Below are 22,779 nucleotides of genomic sequence, written 5' to 3' on the forward strand. Positions count from 1 at the left end.
AAATCAAAAAAATACTTTAAAAACATACGGAAAATGAAAACACTTGACGGCAAACTAAACTAAAGAAAACGACCTAGGAACTTCAGAAACCGTTTAACATGCGTCACCCTTACACAAGGACAATGGGAGCGCTCCCCTAGGTGCTTACAGCTTGTCGCTCCAAGTCTAACTGTAACTCAGACTGCCCTTAAAGCCTCTTATAGCGAGTGGATCCTACTACCGCTGACGACAAAAATGTATCTGTTCTCTTACTCCTTGACTTACAGTAACCGCTGCTTTTGATACGATTGATCACACAATTCTACTACAACGCATGGAGTACTGGATTGGTTTGTCAGGCACAGCCTTGTCTTGGTTTTACTCTTACCTAACAGGCAGAAGCTATTTTGTCAGTCTAGCTAACTTTGACTCAGACAAACACAACATCTGTTCTGGTATTCCACAGGGCTCAATTCTGGGTCCCTTATTGTTCTCCCTGTATATACTACCGCTGGGAGAACTCATCGCCGATCACGGAGTGAACTTCCATTTCTATGCTGATGATACCCAGCTGTATCTCTCAGTAGCTCCAGACGACCCCTGCGCTCTAGACCCATTGTTGACCTGTCTGTCCAGTATAAAATGCTGGATGAGTGAGAACTTTCTTAAGCTAAATGAGGATAAAACAGAAGTTCTCATAATTGGCTCCAGTGAGCAGAGAGAATCAATAACAAGTAGACTTGGTAACCTGGCTGTAGAAAGTAACACCACAGTAAAGAACCTGGGGGTTATTATCGATTCTGAATTGAATTTTAATACACACATTAATCATGTCACCAAGATTGCTTTCTTTCATCTTAGAAATATTGCGCGAATTAGAAACTATCTGTCGTTAGACGATGCAAAAACGTTGATCCACGCTTTTGTTTTCTCTCGGCTTGATTACTGCAACGCACTCTACTCTGGCCTGCCAAAGAAAACAACTGACAGATTACAACTTGTTCAAAATGCGGCAGCCAGAATTTTAACTAAAACTAGGATGAGAGAACATATCACTCCAGTTCTAGCTTCACTACACTGGCTCCCGGTTGTTTTTAGGATTGATTTTTAAATTATTTTAATAGTTTATAAAGCTCTAAATGGTCTGGCACCTTCCTACCTCTTTGACTGCCTAGAGAGATATGTTCCAAACCGGGCCCTCAGGTCTTCAAGTGCTGACCTGCTCGAGGTGCCTACAATGACATATAAAAAATACGGTGAAGCAGCATTCTGCTTTTACGGACCGACAGTGTGGAATAAACTCCCATTACACTTAAGACAGGCAGCCTCTGTCGATAGCTTTAAAGCACAGCTCAAGACCTATTACTTCACTCTTGCTTTTAGCTGATTCTTTGGTTGATTTTTAATTCCTCACTGTATTGCCTATTTTAATGTTGTTTTATGCCTTTGCTTTCATTTTATTTTATTTTATTTTTGTTTGCTTTATTGTTAAATTGGTTCTAACTGTAATTGTATTCTTGCTCTGTAAAGCACTTTGAGCTGCATTTCATGTCATGAAAGGTGCTATACAAATAAAGTTTATTATTATTATTATTATTACCTGGCAAGAATTTATCAACAGTCATTTACCCAGCTACACATTCCCATAGCCTATGACTGATCTAAACATTCCAATCGAGGTTGTACAACATAATATAAGTCACATTTCTCACCCATCACTATATTCAAAAGACCATTCAATCATTGCTCTTGAATACAGACAGACCACCCACCCCTCCTCCTTTACAGTACTTGGCACCCTCCAATCTAGGACTGCCAGAACTGCAGAGGAGAACTGTTGAGGTGACCACACCCGTGATTAGCGCCACTATCAATGATTCAATAAACAGAAACACGTCAGGGGGGGGGGGGGCTCGGGAGCTTCAGTGCCAAGTGCCCAAGGGTGTTGTATTTTCAAATGCCCCCCTTGTCAGGTGCAGATTTCAAAGGTGATGATACTTACTTCGCTCCTCGTCAGGGGCGCATTTTAACTTGCATTGACTGACAATGCAAGTGACTGGGTAGCCTCATGCATCTGTAACTGTAAGATGATGGTACTTCTCCCCTCGTCAACTTCCCAGACTCTGAGGTGCCTCTTACATATTACCTTGTGGTTCTAATGTACCTCTGTTGGAATCCTTAGCACGGTGCTATTCTTATATTGCATGCAATGTGTTACCACAGTAAATGAGGGGACATTACTTCAATTATGATACCCTTTATTAATGTACAACATTTAGCAAAATCAATGGATTTAAAGTAATACAAGGCAGGTCCACAAATAACGATGTTTAGCAACCTCTGCTGGTCACTACCGTCACTGCATGTATTTAGCGTAGTCCTGCATTACCCAGAATTCCATTTGTTTTCACCGGAAGACGTAAGCGTTTCAAAAAGCGTTCTTTTAATTGTTTTATACTATCTGCGGATCTTTTCTCTTAGCCAGTGGAGCATTAGTTACTGTGAGCTGTGTTTTCTTTTGCTGTTGTTTTTCCATCTTCAAATCCTATAATGCCTTAAAAACAGCGTGAGATTCCTTTTTGTTATTAGCACGGTAGTTCCTGGCCAAACAGGAAACCGGTGCGGTAGTTCCTGGCCAAACAGGAAACCGGTGCATTTCCGTTTCCGTTTCCCGGCCGGATGACGTCATTTTCGCAGGAAAGAAGCCCCTGTCCACTTTCAATAGAAAATATGTTTTCTAAAAGGCTTTCGGGGGTGAAATTCATGGAGTGGGTGTTGTGAAACATTTGCCACTCACAAAAGATATACAATTTAATTTTAGTTTTTTTTTAAAGGTTACCTAGTATTACTTTAAGAATTATGAAGGAGTGCATGGCCTTGGATCAAGACTATGACAAGACAAGACTTCTATAGTCACATCTGCGAGTTCAACAGCAGGTCAACTAGCTGATGTGGTGGTTAAAACATGAACAAAGACACCACCTGGTGGACAATTTGTAAGCTGCTTAAAGCCACATTGTGATATCAATATTATTTTAGTTGCCTGAAAATATCTATTATGAAAGTATGAAGGTTTGTTCATGTGCCCAGTATTTATCTATTTATTGTCTCCTTTAAAAAAAAAGAAAGAAAGGCATTCCCATTCCCAAAAGTTTTTTTTACTTTATGGATGTGCATTTTCTTTGATTCAGAACCTGAGAGGAATCTAAACACAGGACTAAGCTGTAGTTTTGTTTGTTTACATCAAAAAATACACCACATTCTTGAAAACTATAGCAATGAGAAAATGTACAAATGTTAAATGTCTCCTTGGCTGTGGATCTTAAGAACTGTTGGGACAGAGTAAGAGTGAATTAATACAATAGCATTGAGTTTGTTCCCTGTCCTGTCTAGTTGAATTGGCCACTCAGCCCTGACAAGTTCCACCTGTGGAGAGATACATACAAATGTGGTGAATCATGAAGGGCAAGTGCAATACATCTACTGTAAGTGCAATGAAGGGTAAGTGCAATACTAAGTGTAATATGTTTGAGTGCAATATGGAGGAAAAGGGCAAGATATAATGTTTAAGTTTGATTGAATGCTTAACATTTACCTGGTGATGTTCTGTGCTCTTCCAGTGTGATTGGGCTGGACCATCTATCTGTTATCGTCGCTGTAGACGCCGTTCCGATCTGTGATTGGCTAGGACTGCTCACGTAGCAGACGTGACACCATTTTGGAGAACAGATCTAAAGCTAACAACGTGTCGCGACTCGGCGCATTGTTAGCTTGAAGATCTGTTATTTTTCCTCACGTTTCCAACGGACCCTCCCCTTCTTAGTAATCTGATCTCACTGCTTAGTGCAGTACTCTTAACTCACTGGACACTCAAACAACAAACAAACAGTCAACCTACAACATCGTCAAGCCGCAGATGCACACCCGTACTCGCGCTGCGTCGTGTGAATAAGCATTTGAGTCAACAAACCCTTCAATTTAGGATAGGGAGGGGGGAGAGAGGGTTCTGTACGTGCTTTGTTTTGGTCCAAACTGAGGGCTCCGGTGTTGCCAAATTCTGTGAGTGAAACAAGCGACCAGGTCTATGAAAACGAGCCCAAAAGAAGCGACCAGTTTTACCACTTGATCAGTTTGATCAGCAACCCGACCAGGAACAGGGAGCTGTTGACACACGGTCAGTGGCCAAAGATAAAACTGACAGTTGGATTAAGAAACTCCGGTGGTTCTGGCAACACATTTTGCCTAAATATGCTCAATATGCTCATATTGTAGCGTTTTAGTGCCCCGAGCTGTTCTTCAGCTCAGCTCATTCAGCAGCACACTCTGCCTCAAGAAAATTCACGTGCGGGCGAGTCACGATCACTAGTATTATTAATTAATTTCATTGATAAGATAGGCCTACAAATCAGCAGGAATCAGTGCTGTAATAAAATGTTCTAATAAACATTCATATATAAGGCCAGCAATGTATGCATTCATTTTAAGATATTCTTTATTCCCACTTTCAAATTGCACTATAAATAAAGTGTGGGGTTCCCCATAAAATGGGGTCGTGATAACAAAGTTTGAGAACCCCTGCGGGACTAATTATTAATCCCTGCAGGGCCTATATTAAAATTGGCTTAAGGGAGGACAGGCAGGCGGTTTTAAACAGTGGTCATAGCAATGAATTCAATGAAACTAGGGGGGAAAAAATATGAGTTTTTAGCTTAGATTAAAAAATGTCCAAAGAGTCGGCATCTCTAACAGCTGGAGGGAGAGCATTCCAGAGATAGGGGCAGTGGCGTAACGCAGAATCGCGGGAGAAAAACTTCTGGTCTAATTTGGGTCTAATTCGGTCTAATTCGGGTCTAATTCGGTTCTATTTGACCAATATAAATCAACTTTTTTCTTTTTTTTTGCTGTAAAAATATTTGTATCAGCGGAGGCGGGGCCCCCCCTGCTGGTGGCCCCCCCACACCGCATCGCTTGCTGCCCCTCCGTTACGCCACTGGATAGGGGGCACGGTGTGTGAATGCTCTGCCCCCAACTGTTAGTTTATTATATTTTGTGACTGTGAGGAGACCAGCATCCTGGGAGTGTAGTGGTCGTCCAGGGATGTAAGGTTCTACTAAACTGTACATGTAGGATGGAGCAAGTCCATTTAAGGCTTTATAGGTCAGGATTGGACCTTGAAGTCGGCTCTGGCCTGTATCGGCAGCCAGTGTAGTGCTATGAGTGTTGGTGTGATGTGATCGAATTTCCTTTTTCTACTTAGTACTAGCTGCTGCATTTTGAACTAGTCTAAGGCCATTCGTTTCTGTTGATGGTAAACCTGAGAAGAGGGCATTACAGTAGTTTATTCTTGAAGTGATGAAAGCATGGACCAGGGTTTCGGCATTGGGAAGTGAGAGTATTACGCTATATACTGCGTAACAGCATGTAGTGTCTGCCATAACAGCAGACACTACAGGACTTCATATGAACAAAACCAAAACCAAGGTGATGACTATAGACCACAAAACAAACAATGCTATTAACCTGGATGGAGAGGCACTAGAGGAGGTGGACACAAACACCTACCTGGGAAGCAATGGGCCTCATGCAGCAATAAGTTCCTAATGTTTCCTCTTACATTTCTTCCTAAGTGAATTCCTAAGAGAAGTTGAGTCCGATTCATGAAACGTTCTTAAAAGGCAGAATTGTTCGTAACTATGTTCTTGATGATGATGAATCACAATCCTCGTAACTTGAAGGGGTGTGCCAGTTCACCGCCCCACCAATCCCCATATAAGGCATGACTGCATGGCTCTGCCTGCAGTCACACCTGTGTGTGATTGCTGCACACAGAAATCACAGGAAATCACACACAGAAATACAATTGAGAGAATGAAGTAAAGAATACCTAAACTATAAGTCTACAGATGGTGGAACACCAGACTCCAAACATAAAAATAAATAAATTAATAGTTCTGTGGAGGTACTTCTGAAGTGAACAGCAAATTATTTTATTTAATAAATTAATGTATTTTATTATTTCTCTCACATTAATCAACATATCACCACTAGACATCAATGTACATTTGCTGAAATTAGCTGTTAAAAATGTTATCCATATTTCATGTTCAGAAGTAGCGTTAGTAGTGGATATAAAACATTTTATTACTGAAAGCTGGTGGGTGGATATGGAGGGTCTTTAATGTAGCAGCTGCTTGGTATGTAATGGGGTGGAAATAGGGGTGTGGTGGGTGATATGGTGGTGCAAGGAGGGGTGTAGGGGGCTATGTGGGGGGTATGGGGATGGGTATGACGGGTGGGTATAGGGGGGCTTTCAGGTAGGAAGGGGACTGGAAAATGGGGGTGTGGCGAATGTCGGGGATATGGGGGTGGGGGTATGGGGGGTGATGAGGGTGGGTTGGGTGGGGGGTTATGGGGTAGGTATGGGGCTTGGGCTTCAACTCAACCGGGTCCGTTTGGGTTAGATTGTAATTTCAGACCCGTCTCAAACATTTTCATGTCAAGGACCCCCAAATTGACATGCATTTGGCTGCAGACCCCCACCTGAAAATATTTTCTGCCAGGGAAAATGTTTCAAGATTTATCAAAATGTCTCGAAAATAGCCGATCTACAAGCTCAAAATGGCCAGTAATGGGACGTGTTGTGAGCTTGTAGATCGGCTATTTTCAAACAAAGTATAAAATAGGGTTAAAGTGATTAAACTGTTCTTCGTTTGCTGTGGACCCCCTGAAACTCCCTGAAGGACCCCTGGGGGTCCCCAGACCACACTTTGAGAACCACTACTCTAAAGATATGATAAAAAATATTATTGTAATTTAAATCCTATATTATACAACTGTAGAATTGAAGAAACTTCGAGAATTAATAATTTTTGCACAAATATGTCACACTTAAGAACTCAAAGGCCAGCCTAAGAGTGCTCATCAGTGTGTGTAGATTCTGTTCTTACCTGAGAACAGATCACAGCTAAGAAAACATTGGAGTATACCAAAATCTTCTTAAAAACCTCTTAACACATTGACCGCCAGAGGTTAATCTCATAATGTACTCACCAGTGCCAACGTTTTATTGTTGTTTTTTGTTTTTTTCACGTCGCCATAGATCTTGTTAAAATCCTTAAGATTGAGCTGTGCACTGTTTGTAAACATCGCGGACATCTCCCTGCGTCTACCAGTCCAAACCACGTGTCAAACGGAGCCGCCATGTTTGAGTTCTGATCGTTTATGTTAACATGGGAAATGCGAGGATGAAAAACTACATGTTTACAGGGGCTTTTACAGGGTTTTTTGTGTACGACTTAGAATGGAGACAGACGGGAAACAAAAAACGTGATCGCACTTCCGGTCGACATCGGGTGGTGTTACACTGAAAATGGTCCCCCTAGAAAAAAAAAAAAAAGCACCACAGCCCGTAGGCTACGGGATCGGCGCTTAACCGTTGGATTTAACGGCCCGTAGAACTACGGGCCCGGCGGTCAATGTGTTAAGGGCGCGCTCCCACCAAGACTTGGCTGGCCGCTGTTTGCAGAATCTGCCAATGCATTGTCAATGCAAATGCGTTGATTCACGCAAGAGCAGTTTTTTCCGCTTGTCGCGCAGACCTTGCGTTTATCTGCTCTCCGCGACTAAGCATAAAACTGCTGGAGGCAGGCGCTGATTTTCTCCCTCTGTCCAATCGGGTGAGTCGAAGGCGGACCGTCCCAAGACTCAGGAAGCACAAGGCAGCAAGCGGTGCGGGCTACGGGGACGGTCCTGAAAGTGAGTGACAAGAGCGTCACAGCGTTTTTTTAGAATCCGCTGGCTGCTAAAAACTGTGGCCGCCCACAACCTGCGTTTAACAGCGGCCAGCCAACTCTTGGTGGGAGCGCGCCCTAAATGGGTCTAAGAAAAAATATCTTCTTAAGAAAGTGTGGGTAGATTCTGTTCTTACCTAAGAACAGATCACAGCTAAGAAAACATTGGAGAATACCAAAATCTTCTTAAAAACTTCTTAAGTGGGTTTAAGAAGAAATTTCCTCTTAAGTACCGTTGCTGAATGAGGCCCAATAATGGGAAGGACGGAGGCAGCGACAATACAACGACATATAAGCAAGAATAGGGAAGGCTAGAACAGCATTTTTAATACTAAGGCAAGTATGGAACTCAAAGCACATCTCCACATTACATTGCATTACAGTCATTTAGCAGACGCTTTTATCCAAAGCGACTTACAATAAGTGCATTCAACATAGGTAGGGAACAAAACTACTAATCACCAGAAGTCTTAAGTGCATTTCCTGCAAAAACAAGCAACCAAGAGTATACCTAGCGCTAAGGTAAAAGTGCAATATATCAGCTACCTACTTTCTTAAACAGATGAGACAAAATAGCAAAATCAAATGAGCACGAGCTAAAACAAATAAGTGTATCGACTAAACAAGATCCAATAAAACAATACAAAAATAAAACAAGAGTTCGTACAACTAATTAACAACAAGTAGGCCAGGCAAAGAGGAAGGGTAGTGTTTCCTGAAGAGGTGGGTTTTCAGCCTGCGGCGAAAGATGGGCAGTGACTCTGCTGTCCTGACATCAGTGGGAAGTTCATTCCACCACTGTGGGGCCAGAACAGAAAAAAGTCGTGACCGTGTCGATCGACCAGAAGGACCCTTGAGTGACGAGGCAATCAGTCGCCCCGAGGTGGCAGACCGAAGTGGTCGGGCAGGGGTGTAGGCATCGACCATAGCCCGGAGGTAAGAAGGAGCTGTTCCTTTCACTGCCCTATAGCCTAGGCTAGCACCAGGGTTTTAAACTGAATGCGAGCCGCTACGGGGAGCCAGTGCAGAGAACGGAGAAGGATAGTTGTGTGGGAGAACTTGGGGCGGTTGAACACCAGACGAGCCGCAGCTTTCTGAACAAGCTCCAGAGGTCTGATGGCTGATGCCGGAGCACCAGCAAGGAGGGAGTTGCAGTAGTCCAGGCGGGAGATGACAAGAGCCTGGATGAGCACCTGGGCTGCCTTCTCCGTGAGGAAGGGGCGAATCCTCCTGATGTTGTAGAGGAGGAATCTGCAGGACCGTGTCACTGATGCGATGTTAGCCGAGAACGACAGTTGATCGTCCAAGGTCACACCCAGATTCGTCGCAGTCCGAGTTGACGTCACCACAGCATTATCAATGGTGATGGCCATGTCTCGGTGCGGACAGCCCTTCCCCGAGAGGAACATCAGCTCGGTCTTGTCCAGGTTGAGCTTCAGGTGGTTCGTCGACATCCACTCCGAGATGTCAGCCAGACAAGCAGCAATGCGTGCCTCCACTTGTGTGTCAGAGGGGGGGAATGAGAGGATCAGCTGGGTGTCATCGGCATAGCAGTGGTAGGAAAAGCCATGGGAGTGGATGACAGCACCAAGAGATGTAGTGTAGAGAGAGAAAAGAAGAGGACCCAGAACCGAGCCTTGGGGAACCCCAGTAGTGAGCCTGTGTGGTTCTGACACAGACCCTCTCAGCATCACCTGGTAGGAGCGACCCATCAGGTAGGATGCAAACAGGGAGAGTGCAGAGCCTGAGCCCATCCCCTCGAGGGTGGAGAGGAGGATCTGATGGTTCACCTTGTCGAACGCTGCAGACAGGTCCAGGAGTATCAGGACGGAGGAGAGAGAGTTTGCTCTAGCGGCATGGAGCGACTCCGTCACTGCCAGGAGGGCAGTCTCTGTCGAGTGACCCAAAAATCACAAAAATCTAACTCTGCATCTTCAACTCCAACGTCAAGTCAGTTCTACTCTACGGGGCGGAAACATGGAGAACCACTAAAGCAACATCAAACAAACTGTAAACATTCATCAACAGATGCATATGACACATCCTGGCAATTTACTGGCCTAACACCATCACAAATGAAGAGCTCTGGCAAACCACACAACAAGAACAAATTGAAACCGAAATTAAACGCAGGAAATGGGGCTGGATTGGGCACACCCTGAGGAAACCATCCTCCAACATAACCAGGCAGGCCTTAACATGGAACCCTCAGGGGAAAAGAAAACCAGGAAGACCCAGAAACAGCTGGAAAAGGTCTGTCGAGGCGGAACTCAGGGAAAAAGGAACATCTTGGAAGGAAGCAGAGAAGATCGCCCAACACCGAACTAGCTGGAGGAAATTCATAAATGACCTATGCTCCCCAAAGAGCAAAAGGGTTTAAGTCAAGTACTTAAGTCATACTGCGTATATAGCGTATACCGGTAGAACAGACCACTGGAAAAGTACTATTTTAAAGTAATTTACCATTGGCAGTGTGTTTTTAGAACACAACAGCTTTTTTGGGGAAAATAAAAACAATAAAATACAATAAAAAAATAAAATAAAATAAATGAAAAAAAATATCGGAAAAACACGGCCCCCTCACGCATTAGGAGGGCAGGGTGAGTCACCAGAACCAAGGACGGGTGTTTTCGACAAATCTAACATGGTTAAAATGGAGTTTGAAGTTACAATGCGTTTGTATAGGAAGGGGGCGTGTCTAATAAAAAATCACACCCTGTGTGAAGTGGGCGGTGTCTTGCTAGCTAATCACAATACTGAATGGAGTCAACCAATCATGTACAAAAGATAAATACATTTATTGAAACACTCTTTATGATGGACGAAACCATAACTCGAAAAAAACAAAGTTTTGGTTTTTTTCGAGTTATGGTTGCTTATATAGGGCTATGCACATGTGTCATGTGACACTGGCCAATCACAGTCCTGAATAGATTGTGATTGGCCAATCACAGCGCAGGATAATTCTACTAATTTCCAAACTTCACTTTCAGGGCCGGTTTCACTGGCCAAAGTATTTGTACATTTTTCCAAATCTCACTTATAGGGGCGGTTTCACCGCCCAACGCCCAAAAATTTAATCAGATATATAAATACTGAATCGAGCAACTTAAAAACTGTCTGGGGGGCTCACAAAGGCCTGAGTAGATGATAAAATGACCAAAAGTTTTTTTGAAAGTGAAATATCCCTTTAACATCTCTTTTTGGGACCAAACATTCCCTCAGTAAAATGAAGGTAAATGACTTCAAGGTCAAAGTAGATGACACAATCATCACTAGCAAAGAAGAGATTACCTATTTGGGATGTATTCTTGACAAATACCTGACAGGTGAAAGCATGGCAACAAAGGTGGTCAAAGGAGTAAACCAGAGAACCAGATTTATGGGCAGAGTTTCCTCTTTTGTCAACCCTCAGGATAAGGATAAGGATAATTCCTTTTAACAGGTCGTTCATGAAAGTCCTTGCGGTCTTGCGGTCAGGCCCTCAGGACCCTCTCAGGGGCCCTGATTCAGCCCCTTTTTGACTATGCTAGCTCCTCTTGGTACTCCAACACCTCAGTGTCACTGAAGACTAAGCTTCAAACCTCCCAAAACAAACTGATCCGACTACTTCTCGGACTGGGGCCCATGACCCACCTCTCTCCCACTCACTTTGCCAGCCTAGGCTGGCTCAGGGTGGAAGACAGGGTTAAACAACAAAAAATGGGTCTGGTCTTTAAAATTGTAAATGCAGATTTGCCCGAAATGCCCCCCATACCCGCATATCTGTATAAATACCTCGAAAAAGTTAGTGACACCCACAGCCACGAAACTAGGGAGCGTAAACAATAATCTGGTACCACCCACCCATAAAACAAACATGGGCAAATTCTCCTTCTATAGCACAGCCACCAAGGAATGGAATAGTCTAACCCCATCCCTCAAAAAATGCAGTTCGCTGGGCTCATTCAAAACAGCCCTAAAAACTCATCTTTCTGGAGGCCGAAAGAGGAGCTAGTACCAGTTTCCCTGTAGACAGACGACCCCCCCCCTCCTCTTTTTTGTACATATTTTGTATTTCCTCATGCTTTTTTTGTATATAATTTTTATTTTTCCACCCCCCCCCCACCTTTTTTTTTGTACATATATATTTTTTTATTTTTTCATGCTTTTTTTTTGTAAATAGTGGTATTTTTTCTGTATTATCTGTATTTTCATGTTGATTTTTGAACTGTTTGGTTGCTACTATATATGTCTATGAAATTAATTCAAGGACCCCAACGGAAACAAGTCCGCAAGGACTTTTTTGGCCCGACCTTTTAGACAAAAGCATTATAAATGTAACTGTGTTGTTTTACATTATTTTGCCTAATAAAATTTTCAATCAATCAATCAATCAATTTGCCATCGTCATGTCATGGCCATCCTGGCCCTGGTATATGAAGGTAGGCTATACCAACTACATTTAAGTTAGAGTTTTATTTAGTCAGATGTAGTCGTCATATATGGCCGCCTATTAGTAGACTACCTCAGATGTAAAGACTTGTGGCCGTATTTTGGTCTGACACTAGGAGGTGCTAAAACCCATCATTGCTGTCTGCCTTGCACCAAGTTGAAGGTAGTAAAGAGTTAACAAAAAAAACATTAGGAAATACAAGACCCCCGCCTCCCCTCTTGATCTTTTCCCCTACTGACTGCTGGTTCATGGACCTACACCCTCTGTGTTCATTTAACCACGACAGCGTACAAATGCAACTAAATGGACACATAAACAGTTATTCTTACCACTCTGACCCAGGATTGTATAGTCAATCTATTTCTATATTGCGGACTGAGGATTATATTGTTGTTTTATTTTCCGTTGGGAGCTTCTTACCATGGACCAGATATGTAATGATGTATAGGCTTTTCAAAGTTAGACCAAAGGTCATCAGTCCTTCCAAGCAGAAACAGACAATGCTTGCTAGATTGTCTCTGACACATGTGGATTTAAATGTACTTTGCTGAGCTTCAAGGATGAGGAGATCTAAAGTGACTCGGCTGGTTGTGTCCATGCTGTGTGTGGGATGTTTGGTCATGATCATCTATTTCCACAGCGATCAGACAGCAGGTGAGTTAATCTTTCGATGAATTGAGTACACAGGACCCCAATGGAAACAAGCCATAGCGCTTTCTTGGGTATAATCCTCTTAACAGACCTTGTATTGAACTGTACTTTCCTGTGCTTTTTCTTGCAAACTGCTAATAATGTATTCAATCAATCAATAAATCAATAAAGGAATCAGTTCAAATAACAACTAATGATAACATCTGCTATTTTTCATGTTTATGTTTTTTGGAGGGAAATTGTTATTATTATTGTTATTATTATTATTATTACGGTTAATTTATACATTTATTCATCTATTTTTTTTAAATGCATGTATTTAATTCAGTCTGACCAGAAGCAAAGATAGGAATATATCCCCACCCCTGAATGACCAGGGGGGGTGTCAAATGTGTGTTGTGTGTGTGTGTGTGTGTGTGTGTGTGTGTGTGTGTGTGTGTGTGTGTGTGTGTGTGTGTGTGTGTGTGTGTCTTCCAGGCCCACGAGAACGACTACAGAGAGCGCTTTAACACCAAGCATCAGTGCAATGCTAAGAACTTTGTTTCCTCTGGTGGTCCAGCCTAGGACATTATACCCACGGACTGTTTGTTGGAGGGTTTCGACAACTTGGGATGTGTGTGTGTGTGTGTGTGTGTGCGTGTGCGTGTGCGTGTGCGTGTGCGTGTGCGTGTGCGTGTGCGTGTGCATGCACTTCATTTGAACCATATCTATATAGACCCTGTAGATCTGCTATTTTCGGCAAAGAGATTTGGAAGAACCAGACGATCTTGTAAAGACTCCTGGGGGACCCCAATAAAAATAAAAATAAAACGATTAATTGACATTTTCAGTGTATGTCACTGGGAATCAAATGACACACAATCCTGAACTTTGTATGTATACTAATCACAGTCAAACATTCTGCCACACATAATAGCTTCATTCAAGACCACATTATAGCTGCAGCCTAAAAGCCTTCCAGCTCCATTTCATTCTGCTTCACTGTAAAATGTGTTCATTTAACTCTGAAAGTGTATACATTTGACCGTTATGGTTACATTTGCACACTCTAAGTAAAAAAAAAAAGTATTTCCTGAAAGTAACACATTTAGCTATGCTGGATATTAAAAAAAAACTTTATGGTGAAGCAAGTGTAATGTTTTAAATTTGGGATATTCAGACAGTGTTTCTTATAATGTGGAACATTAACCACTTAAACCCTATACTTCATTTACCAGAGTCACCAACGGGTTTATACTAAGCCATTCCTTTTCTATGACGTTATGATATCTTAGGATGAATGGTACAGTAGAACATTTTCATAACTCGATCCCGGGTCCGCCACAGCTTAAAACGTGCGCGGATAGGCCTTGCGTTAGATCGCATATTTTAATAGCTTTTTTTTTTTTTTAGATCTGACGTTCATAGTGACAGAACACTGTCAAAAAAAACCCAAAAAAACAGAAGTTGCACTAGACGAGATTGAAATCTCAAGTTTTTTTTTTTTGTTGGTTGCATAGTGTTTTGTCACTATGAACGTCAGATCTCACACAAAAAAAGAAAAAAAAAAGCTATTAAACTTTGACTGCCAGAGTATTTTCATAAAGTACTCCCCCAGTGCCAGCAATTTTCGTGTTTTTTTATTTTTATATTTTGAATTTTTTTCATGAAAATAATTCAAAGACACATAATTTAAAGGCACAGCACAAATCCGCCACTAGAGAGCAGCACATGACAGCTTGATCAGGTCGTTGGGTCACTGTCACCCTTCTTGGGAGATTAGACAGGGAAAAACATGAAAACGGATGTGACGTAGTCCCAGATTGTTTTGATCGTCCAAAATTACGATGTGATACACGACGGCGATGACTGATCGTCACCCAGACCATAGATTATAGAAGAGAACCTGTCCGTTTGTCTGTTATATCGTGTGAAAAACCGTTTGTTTACCTATCCTGGACGAAAATGACCGGGGGAAAAAAATCAAAAACCGGAAACGGAACCCAGGTCATGAAACCGGATGCAGATGTGGGTGAAGTAAGTGGAACTCGAAAATAACATTGAATATTAAGCAGCATAGCGCGATCAGAGATTAAACAATGAACGCGCGTCCAGCGCGTCAAACGCGTCGACGGCCAACTGGACAAAGTAGCAATTGACGCGTTATCGCGTCAAGGGCAGTCAAAGAGTTAAAATATGCGATCTAACGCAAGGCCTATCCGCGAACGTTTTAAGCTGTGGCGGACCCGGGATCGAGTTATGAAATGTTTCTACTGTACCATTCTACTGTACTAAGATATCATAACGTAATAGAAAAGGTAAGAAAAACTTAGTCCAAAATTCTCCTTTAAGAAAGGTTAGAAAATGAGATACTTGTGATCCATTAAATCTGTGACAAAAAATGGGTTGCAGACTCTATGTTTGGGAAACACTGCATTGACTGATTCAACAGATGTTTCCATTTAGCGCTCCAGTGCCTCTCTGTGTCCAGGTGTTTAACAGATTAATGTTTTTTGTCTAACCTCATGTACATACCTGCTGCTTTTTATGCGATATGTGTACATAATGTAGATATAATAGATTTTTCTTCGACCACGTTTCTTTTCTTTTCCTGAAAACAACGAAATGATGGAGCTTGCACAAAGCCAAATTTCTCCCACTGATTTACACCTGTAAACCTGTGATGTGACTATATAAATGATTCAGATTCTTGTCTCCTTAGCGTTGGAACCAGTCAAAGAAATAAGCAGCGGTCACAAATCCAGGAGGAGTCCATTACAGACCCTTTATGATGCTCATCATCAGGTCAGTCTCCTGCAGACCAGCGATTCTCAAACATTTTCACGTCAAGGACATACAGATTGATATGTGTTTGGCTGAAGACCCTCATCTGAAAAGATTGTGTGCCAGGGACCCTCATAAGAGAATATTTGTCATGATTTGTCAACATTGTTCGAAAATAGCCGATCTACAAGCTCACAACACATCACAATGCTATGCGTTGTGAGCTTGTAGATGGGCTATTTTCGAAAGCCGAAGATTTGAATAGGCTTAAGTATTTAAACTGTTCCCCATTTTGCTGGGGACCCCCTGGAACCCCCTCAAGGACCCCTGTGGGTCTCCAGACCCCACACTGAGTGCAAACAACAAAGTCCAAGTCTTTATTGTAGACATGGACACATCAACTGAACACAAATAAGATAAGATAAACCTTTATTGATCCCCAGGGGGAAATGCAGGTGTCATAGCAGCAACAACAACAGTAAGAGAGAAATGCAGGAGCACAGCCAATAAAACATATAAACATACTGGTAAAGTGTGCTCCTCGGAGCACAGATCTCCGCCAGTCCCAGGGCTGTACCAGTCGTGGGTTAAAGCCATCTGGAAACAAGGAAGCTGCGGAGATAATAGAGCTTGTACGATAGACAGTGCAACATTTTTGAAGGTGTGCAATAGAGGCCACGGCCCTCAGCATGCAATTCCAATCTTATCTTAAAATATGTTTAAGGGAGGACCCGGCCGGACGGCCAGCGGACCGCGTCGTCACGCTCATGTCACTACGTCGTCGTCACAGTCATGTCACTATGACTCAGCCACAACCATATAAGGAGTTCCCAATGCAGCTACACCCAAATATGGAGTGTGTTGTCTAACCTCCATGTGTCATCATGGCATCAGGTGCAAACAGCTCCGTATATGGGCACAAAAGGGGGAATGCCCATATGGGCATATACTGATGACATCAGCGATGTCCATATGTGGGCATAAAAGGGACAAGGACTAACAGATACAGAGTTATGCCCATACAGTATATGGTCATGTGCATATATGGGACCGACATACTTCAAACTGGGTGTGCGCAGCAGCAAGGAGGCGCGGTGTGGTGCTCGTCGTCGAGTAATTCGGATATCCAGTTGTCTAATCAACATCTATCTATGCTCCATGCATTTTCATACACACGCAATTACACACAACACAACCCAAAAGGGTTGATAGGGCATGCCTTTCTATATTTGCGTTTCTTATTTTTATTTAATAATAACTGACCAACAACAGAGGTTGTACATTTTAATACATGTATTTAATAATAAGTCAATGTATTCATTATGGATGCACAATGTTGTCTGTTTATTCTCCTTTCTTAATGTCTACAGGCTGAATCGTCTGTGCAGGCGATTCACGAAGGTCGGAGGGAGTCGTTGGAGGAAGCGTGCCGCTCATACACACGTAAACGCCACATTCTTCTCCCTGAGGACCTGAAGCATGTCATAGTGGACGACCAGCATGGGTTGTTATACTGTTACGTACCAAAGGTAGCTTGCACCAACTGGAAACGTGTTCTGATGGTGCTGACCGGTGTTTCTGCGCCCCACCAAGACCCGTTGGCCATCCCTGCAAACAAGGCCCACGTTGCAGGGAACCTCCGCACCTTGTCCGAATACTCAACCACTCAGATCAACCTCCGCCTGCACTCCTACTTAAAGTTTGTGTTTGTGCGTGATCCCTTTGAGCGTCTGGTGTCAGCGTACCGCAACAAGTTCACGCAGAGCTACAACACAGCGTTTCACAAGCGCTACGGTGCAAAGATAATCCACCGGCACAGACCACACCCGCAGCCAGAAGCCCTGGAGAGGGGCGACAGCGTTACCTTTGAGGAGTTTGTCTACTATCTGGTGGACCCGGCCACGCAGCGCGAAGAGCCTTTCAATGAGCACTGGGAGCGGGTATGTGAGGGAAATATTTGATGCTGACATTACTTCGTATCTTTGTCTGTATTCAGTCCATTTAAACCTTGTATTCTACTGTGTGCGTAAGTCAAAGGTGTCACTCAGTTGTTTAAACATCCTCCCAGTAAGCTCCACTGTTCCTATTGCGCTAGCAATGTTTCGAGAACTGGTTCCTGATGAAGATCTAACTGATCGAAACATTGGAGCGCAATAAAAAATGGAGCTTACTTTACCAGTCTGCAGATTTAATGAGGTCGGAGAGGAGCTTAGCAGCTTTGTGCTAGCAACCCATAGCCAGGCTGTTAAGCGCTGCTGCACTGATTTTCTTTTTAGAATTAACTTTGTTTCTTTCTTCACACAGAGAGGAAATATATATTTTTTCCATTACAGGTACACTCGTTGTGTCACCCGTGCCTCATTCACTACGACGTGGTGGGCAGGTACGAGACCCTGGAGCAGGACGCGCGCTACGTTCTGCAGCTAGCCGGTGTCGAGCACAAGGTCTCCTTCCCCGTCTCTTCCAAAGGCTCCAGGACTACAGGAGACATGGCGGCGCGGTTCTTCCACAACCTCAGCCCCTTCTACCAGAAGAAGCTTTATAACCTCTACCGCATGGACTTTCACCTCTTTAATTACTCCATGCCAGTCTACCTCAAGTTTACATGAGGTTGGAACTCGTCCAGATACTGAACGTTTTGATACTGACATGTACATGTACATCTCAAGTGTTATGTGAACATTCCAAACGCATATGTTGCCACGGTTGGGCCGCCTATATTGACCTCTGATCATAATGTTGTGTGCATGACTCCAGTTTATAAGTCAAAACTGAAGAGAGGAAAGCTGTAGAAGAAAGTAGTTATGACATGGACAAATGAAAGCAAGGAACAACTAAAAGCATGCCTGGACTGTACAGATTGGGACACCTTTAGAGATGGTTCATTGGACGAAATAACCACTGTTACAAATGATTATATTAATTTTTGTGTACAGCTGGTTGTTCCTACAAAATCTATCCGAACAATAAATCATATGTGACCAAGGACATAAAAGATGTAATAAATGAAAGGAAAATAGCCTTCATAAACAAAGACTTCGGTGCACTTAAATTGACGGAAAGAAAGCTAAAAACCAAAATGAGGCAGGCAAAATTGACACATAGACAGCATCTAGACTAGAGGATGCGTTCAAAGCCAAAAATCACAAAAAGGCGTGGGATACTATGAAATCCATGACAGGAATGTCATCCCCAACCAAACCTATTGGGACAGATAATGAACTTGGCTTTTCTAATGACCTAAATACTTTCTTTGACAGATTCGAATCATTAGGCGATTCCTCTAAGTGCACTGAAATACTTAAGGCTGTAACACCTGCCCCCTCAGACAGAATTATCATCACTGAAGAGGATGTCAGAAAAGTGTTTTGGTGTACTAACACAAGGAAAGCTAATGGGCCGGACGGGTGCAGTGCTTTTCTCCTCAAAAACTTCGCATCTGAGTTGGCTCCTGTGTGGCAACCAATATTTCAAACCTCTGTAGACACACACACAATTCCTCTGTGTTGGAAAACCTCACACATAAAACCACTACCCAAAATCCAATGTCCAAAAGAACATAAGGATTATAGACCCATAGCTCTCACTTCAGTGATCATGAAATCACTGGAAGGAATACTGTTGCAACATCTTGTAAGTATAACTAAAGACAAATTCGACCCCTGTCAGTTTGCTTATAAGAAAGGTTGCGGTACAGAGGATGCGGTTGTCACACTGGTCCACTTCATTACAAAACACCTAGATAAGTCTAATAAGAATCATGCAAGGGTGCTGTTCTTAGACTTCTCTTCAGCTTTCAATACAATACAGTCTGATATTCTGGTGTCAAAGATGGTACAGCTGGAACTGAATCCATACTTAATTCACTGGTATGCTTCCTTCCTTACTAACAGAGTACAGAGGGTGAAAGTGAACAGAACCCTCTCCGCAGCATTAACTACTAATGTTGGTGCTCCCCAGGGTTGTGTAAGCTCAGCTGTACTTTTCACCCTTTATACTGACAGCTGTCGTACTGAGGAATGTCTGTCTGAATGTCGCACTGACAAACCAGACCAATACATTCTAAAGTACTCTGATGATACAGTTTTGATTTCTCTTTTGGATAGTTCCAGTGATCCTGGACTGCACCAACACAGAGTAAATAAGGTGGTGGAGTGGAGTGATAACAACGCTCTTATCATTAACACAAAAAAGACAGAGGAGATTGTTTTTGGTGCCCCACTAGAGATACACAGATCATAGTGAACAGATCAACCAGGTATGTTCGTATACATACCTAGGAGTAGTAATTGACCACCTTCTGTCATGGAAAGACCAGATTGAATCAGTGGGTAAGAAGACAAAGCAAAGAGTCTATTTCCTTCGCCGTCTGAGATCTTTTGGTGCTAGTAGACAGATTCTTCTTTTGTTTTTCACTTCTGTTATTATGAGTGTTCTTCAGTACTGTAGTACCACCTGGTATGGATGTCTGTCTGTAGCCTTGAAGTCTCAACTGCTGCAGCAACTGAACATTTGTTCAAAGATTGTTGGACAACCACTTCAGAGGCTCTATACATCTACGTATAATGACAGTATGATAAGGTTGGCAAGGAATATCACTTCAAACACTAGCCATGCTTTGTATGGAGAATATAGGTTTCAGGAAGGAGATACAGTGTTCCTACATACAATAAGGTCAAACTGAAGAGGTCCTTTGTCCATCAGACGACATTTAGGCTTAATCAGGAGTTGTAGGCCAGGGGTAGGCTGAGAGGTGGACATTGCTCTTGTCTTTGTATGTCTTTATGTATGTATTTTGTTTTGTTTTCTTGTGTCATGTAAAATGTGTGTACTGTTTATTGTTGCATACATGGCTGCTGGGTCGCAAGACAATTTCAGTATGAACTGACAATAAAGTATTATCGTATCGTATCTCTTTCTTTACTGAGAATGTAAAGACTATGGTCGACACACGAAAAATGTAAACACACGTTCGGATACATTTCCAATCCAGATGTAAAGCTCCTCTGGAGAAAGCATGCCGGTCAAAAGTGTTTTCGTTTTTAGTAAGTAAGCAAGCCAGTGGAGGTTTTATATGAAGTGACCTGTTTTATAGGAACAAATGTGGCCTACCACTCATACAGTATGAGTCTGAAATATGATAGACAAAACACCAATACATGAGGCAATAAGTCACTCTAGGCCATGGTACATTGTCATTGTCACAGCAAAGGGGTATTGTTCGCTATTTGAAGATTGAGACTGAATACTGTATGTGTAATTCATGTTTGACCCAAATCTGATTACAGCACTTTTATCTGTCCCTGTAAGTGTGCGACCATCACGGGATGACCATCCATTTGCTGCAAGTCACAAATTATCCTTAAAATCAGTTGTTTCACAATGTTTTACATTGTTTTTGTTTGAAATAATGTGAAGTCTGTTACCTGTGCCTTTTTTCCAGTTCGGCTGCTGCACAAAATATCCTCCTGTAACAATCAATCAATTATTGTACAGACGACACCCAAGGTTCAAAAGTTGTCTTTATTTCCATGTGACAGTAAGACCACCACCTGTAGAGCAATAAGACAACACCACACCCACTCAACCATCTACAGTAAGACCACCACCTGTAGAGCAATAAGACAACACCACACCCACTCAACCATCTACAGTAAGACCACCACCTGTAGAACAATAACATCTAAGAATTGTTATGCTTAACTTACAACAGTATAAAAAAAGTGGGGGTGGGGGGGTCATGTTCTTAACCACTATATACTTCAACGTATGACAAATATCTTAAATAGCAGACCTACAAGGTCTGATTTTGGTAGATCTGCTACTTTCCTTTTCTTTGTTTTTGGGAAAGAAAATATTGGAGGGGGGGGATAAAACATATCGCCACCGGACATAAAAATGAATGGGGGATATCAAAAGCAGAGGCGTGGTGATTTCAAGGTCAAAATCGATGATACTAATCTCTAGTAAAGAAGAGATTACCTATTTGGGCTGTATTCTTGACAAATACCTGACAGGTGAAAGCATGGCAACAAAGGTGATCAAATAAGTAAATCAAATAACAAGATTTATGGGCAGAATTTCCTCTCCTACTCTCAGGACCTTTTCCGGAGCCCTCATTCAGACCCTCTTTGACTATGCTTGCACCTCCTGGTACTCCAACATCTCAATGTCACTAAAGACTAGGCTTCAAACCTTCCAAAACAAACTGATTCGACTACTTCTCGGCCTGGGGCCCATGACCCACGGTTAAACAATAAAAAATGGGATTGGCTTTCAAAATAGTCAACTCAATACCCTAGCATATCTGACTAAATACCTCCAAAAAATTAGCGACACCCATAGCCACAATACTAGAGGGAGCATAAACAACCATCTGGTAACACCCACCTATAGAACAAATATGGGTAAATTCGCCTTCTACAGCAATGTCACCCAAGTGTGGAATGCCCTGACCCCATCCCTTAAAAAATTTGTTCACTGGCTTCCTTTAAAACAGCCCTGAAAATGCACCTTTCAGGAGATGGAGGTATTCTTCAGTTATCCCTTAGACAGGCGACCACCCCCCCCACCTCCTTTTTCTTTCCGAAAGCCTTTATGCGAAGTAGGGAAACTGATATGTGATGGTTTAGGCTGGAGGTCGGGACTGAATGAGTCATTCATCCCCTTATATATAGGTTTCTGGGCATCCTGCCATGATTCCCCTTGCGGTGTTATCCTTCTATGGCTAATACTGGCAAATATGCCCTGAATGTTCTTTACAGTTATATTGTCAATAACATCTTAGTATTTGACCAATTATTTGGTCCCACAGGTTGGGAATCGCTGCACTAAACTGAACAGTATGATTTTTTTTTTTTTTTAATTGATAAAGTCAGATGCTCAATCCCGCCGCTCCACCAAATATCTGATACATATTTGGATGTCAATATGATATCATATTGATGATGTCAGAGTTGCCATGCAGATGCCAGTGCAACTGAATTTACATCACTGCAACATCATCGCCTCCATATTAACACAGATAAGCGAAACAGTTACAACTTGGATACAATAAGACCCAGGTGGAAATAAACTCAAGGGGGCATTCTTGAGGAGGCCGTGTTAAATTAAGTTTTTTGTTACCAGCTCTGACTTCTCCTGCGATATCCAAGACAAGGC

General features: G+C 42.5%; 1 protein-coding gene across 1 annotated transcript; it reads left to right on the top strand.

Annotated features, from left to right (window-relative positions):
* Positions 1–15,520: 15,520 nt before the first annotated feature.
* Positions 15,521–18,227, top strand: LOC308081649 (carbohydrate sulfotransferase 11-like; the record flags this gene model as incomplete). Its single annotated transcript, XM_080423223.1, has 3 exons — positions 15,521–15,639; positions 16,989–17,558; positions 17,952–18,227. The coding sequence occupies exons 1-3, from the start codon at positions 15,532–15,534 to the stop codon at positions 18,225–18,227; spliced, it is 954 nt and encodes a 317-aa protein (XP_080279349.1). The 5' UTR covers positions 15,521–15,531.
* Positions 18,228–22,779: the final 4,552 nt, after the last annotated feature.

The sequence above is a fragment of the Gymnoscopelus braueri genome (assembly GCF_963280865.1).
Source record: "Gymnoscopelus braueri genome assembly, chromosome: 3".
NCBI lineage: Eukaryota > Metazoa > Chordata > Actinopteri > Myctophiformes > Myctophidae > Gymnoscopelus > Gymnoscopelus braueri.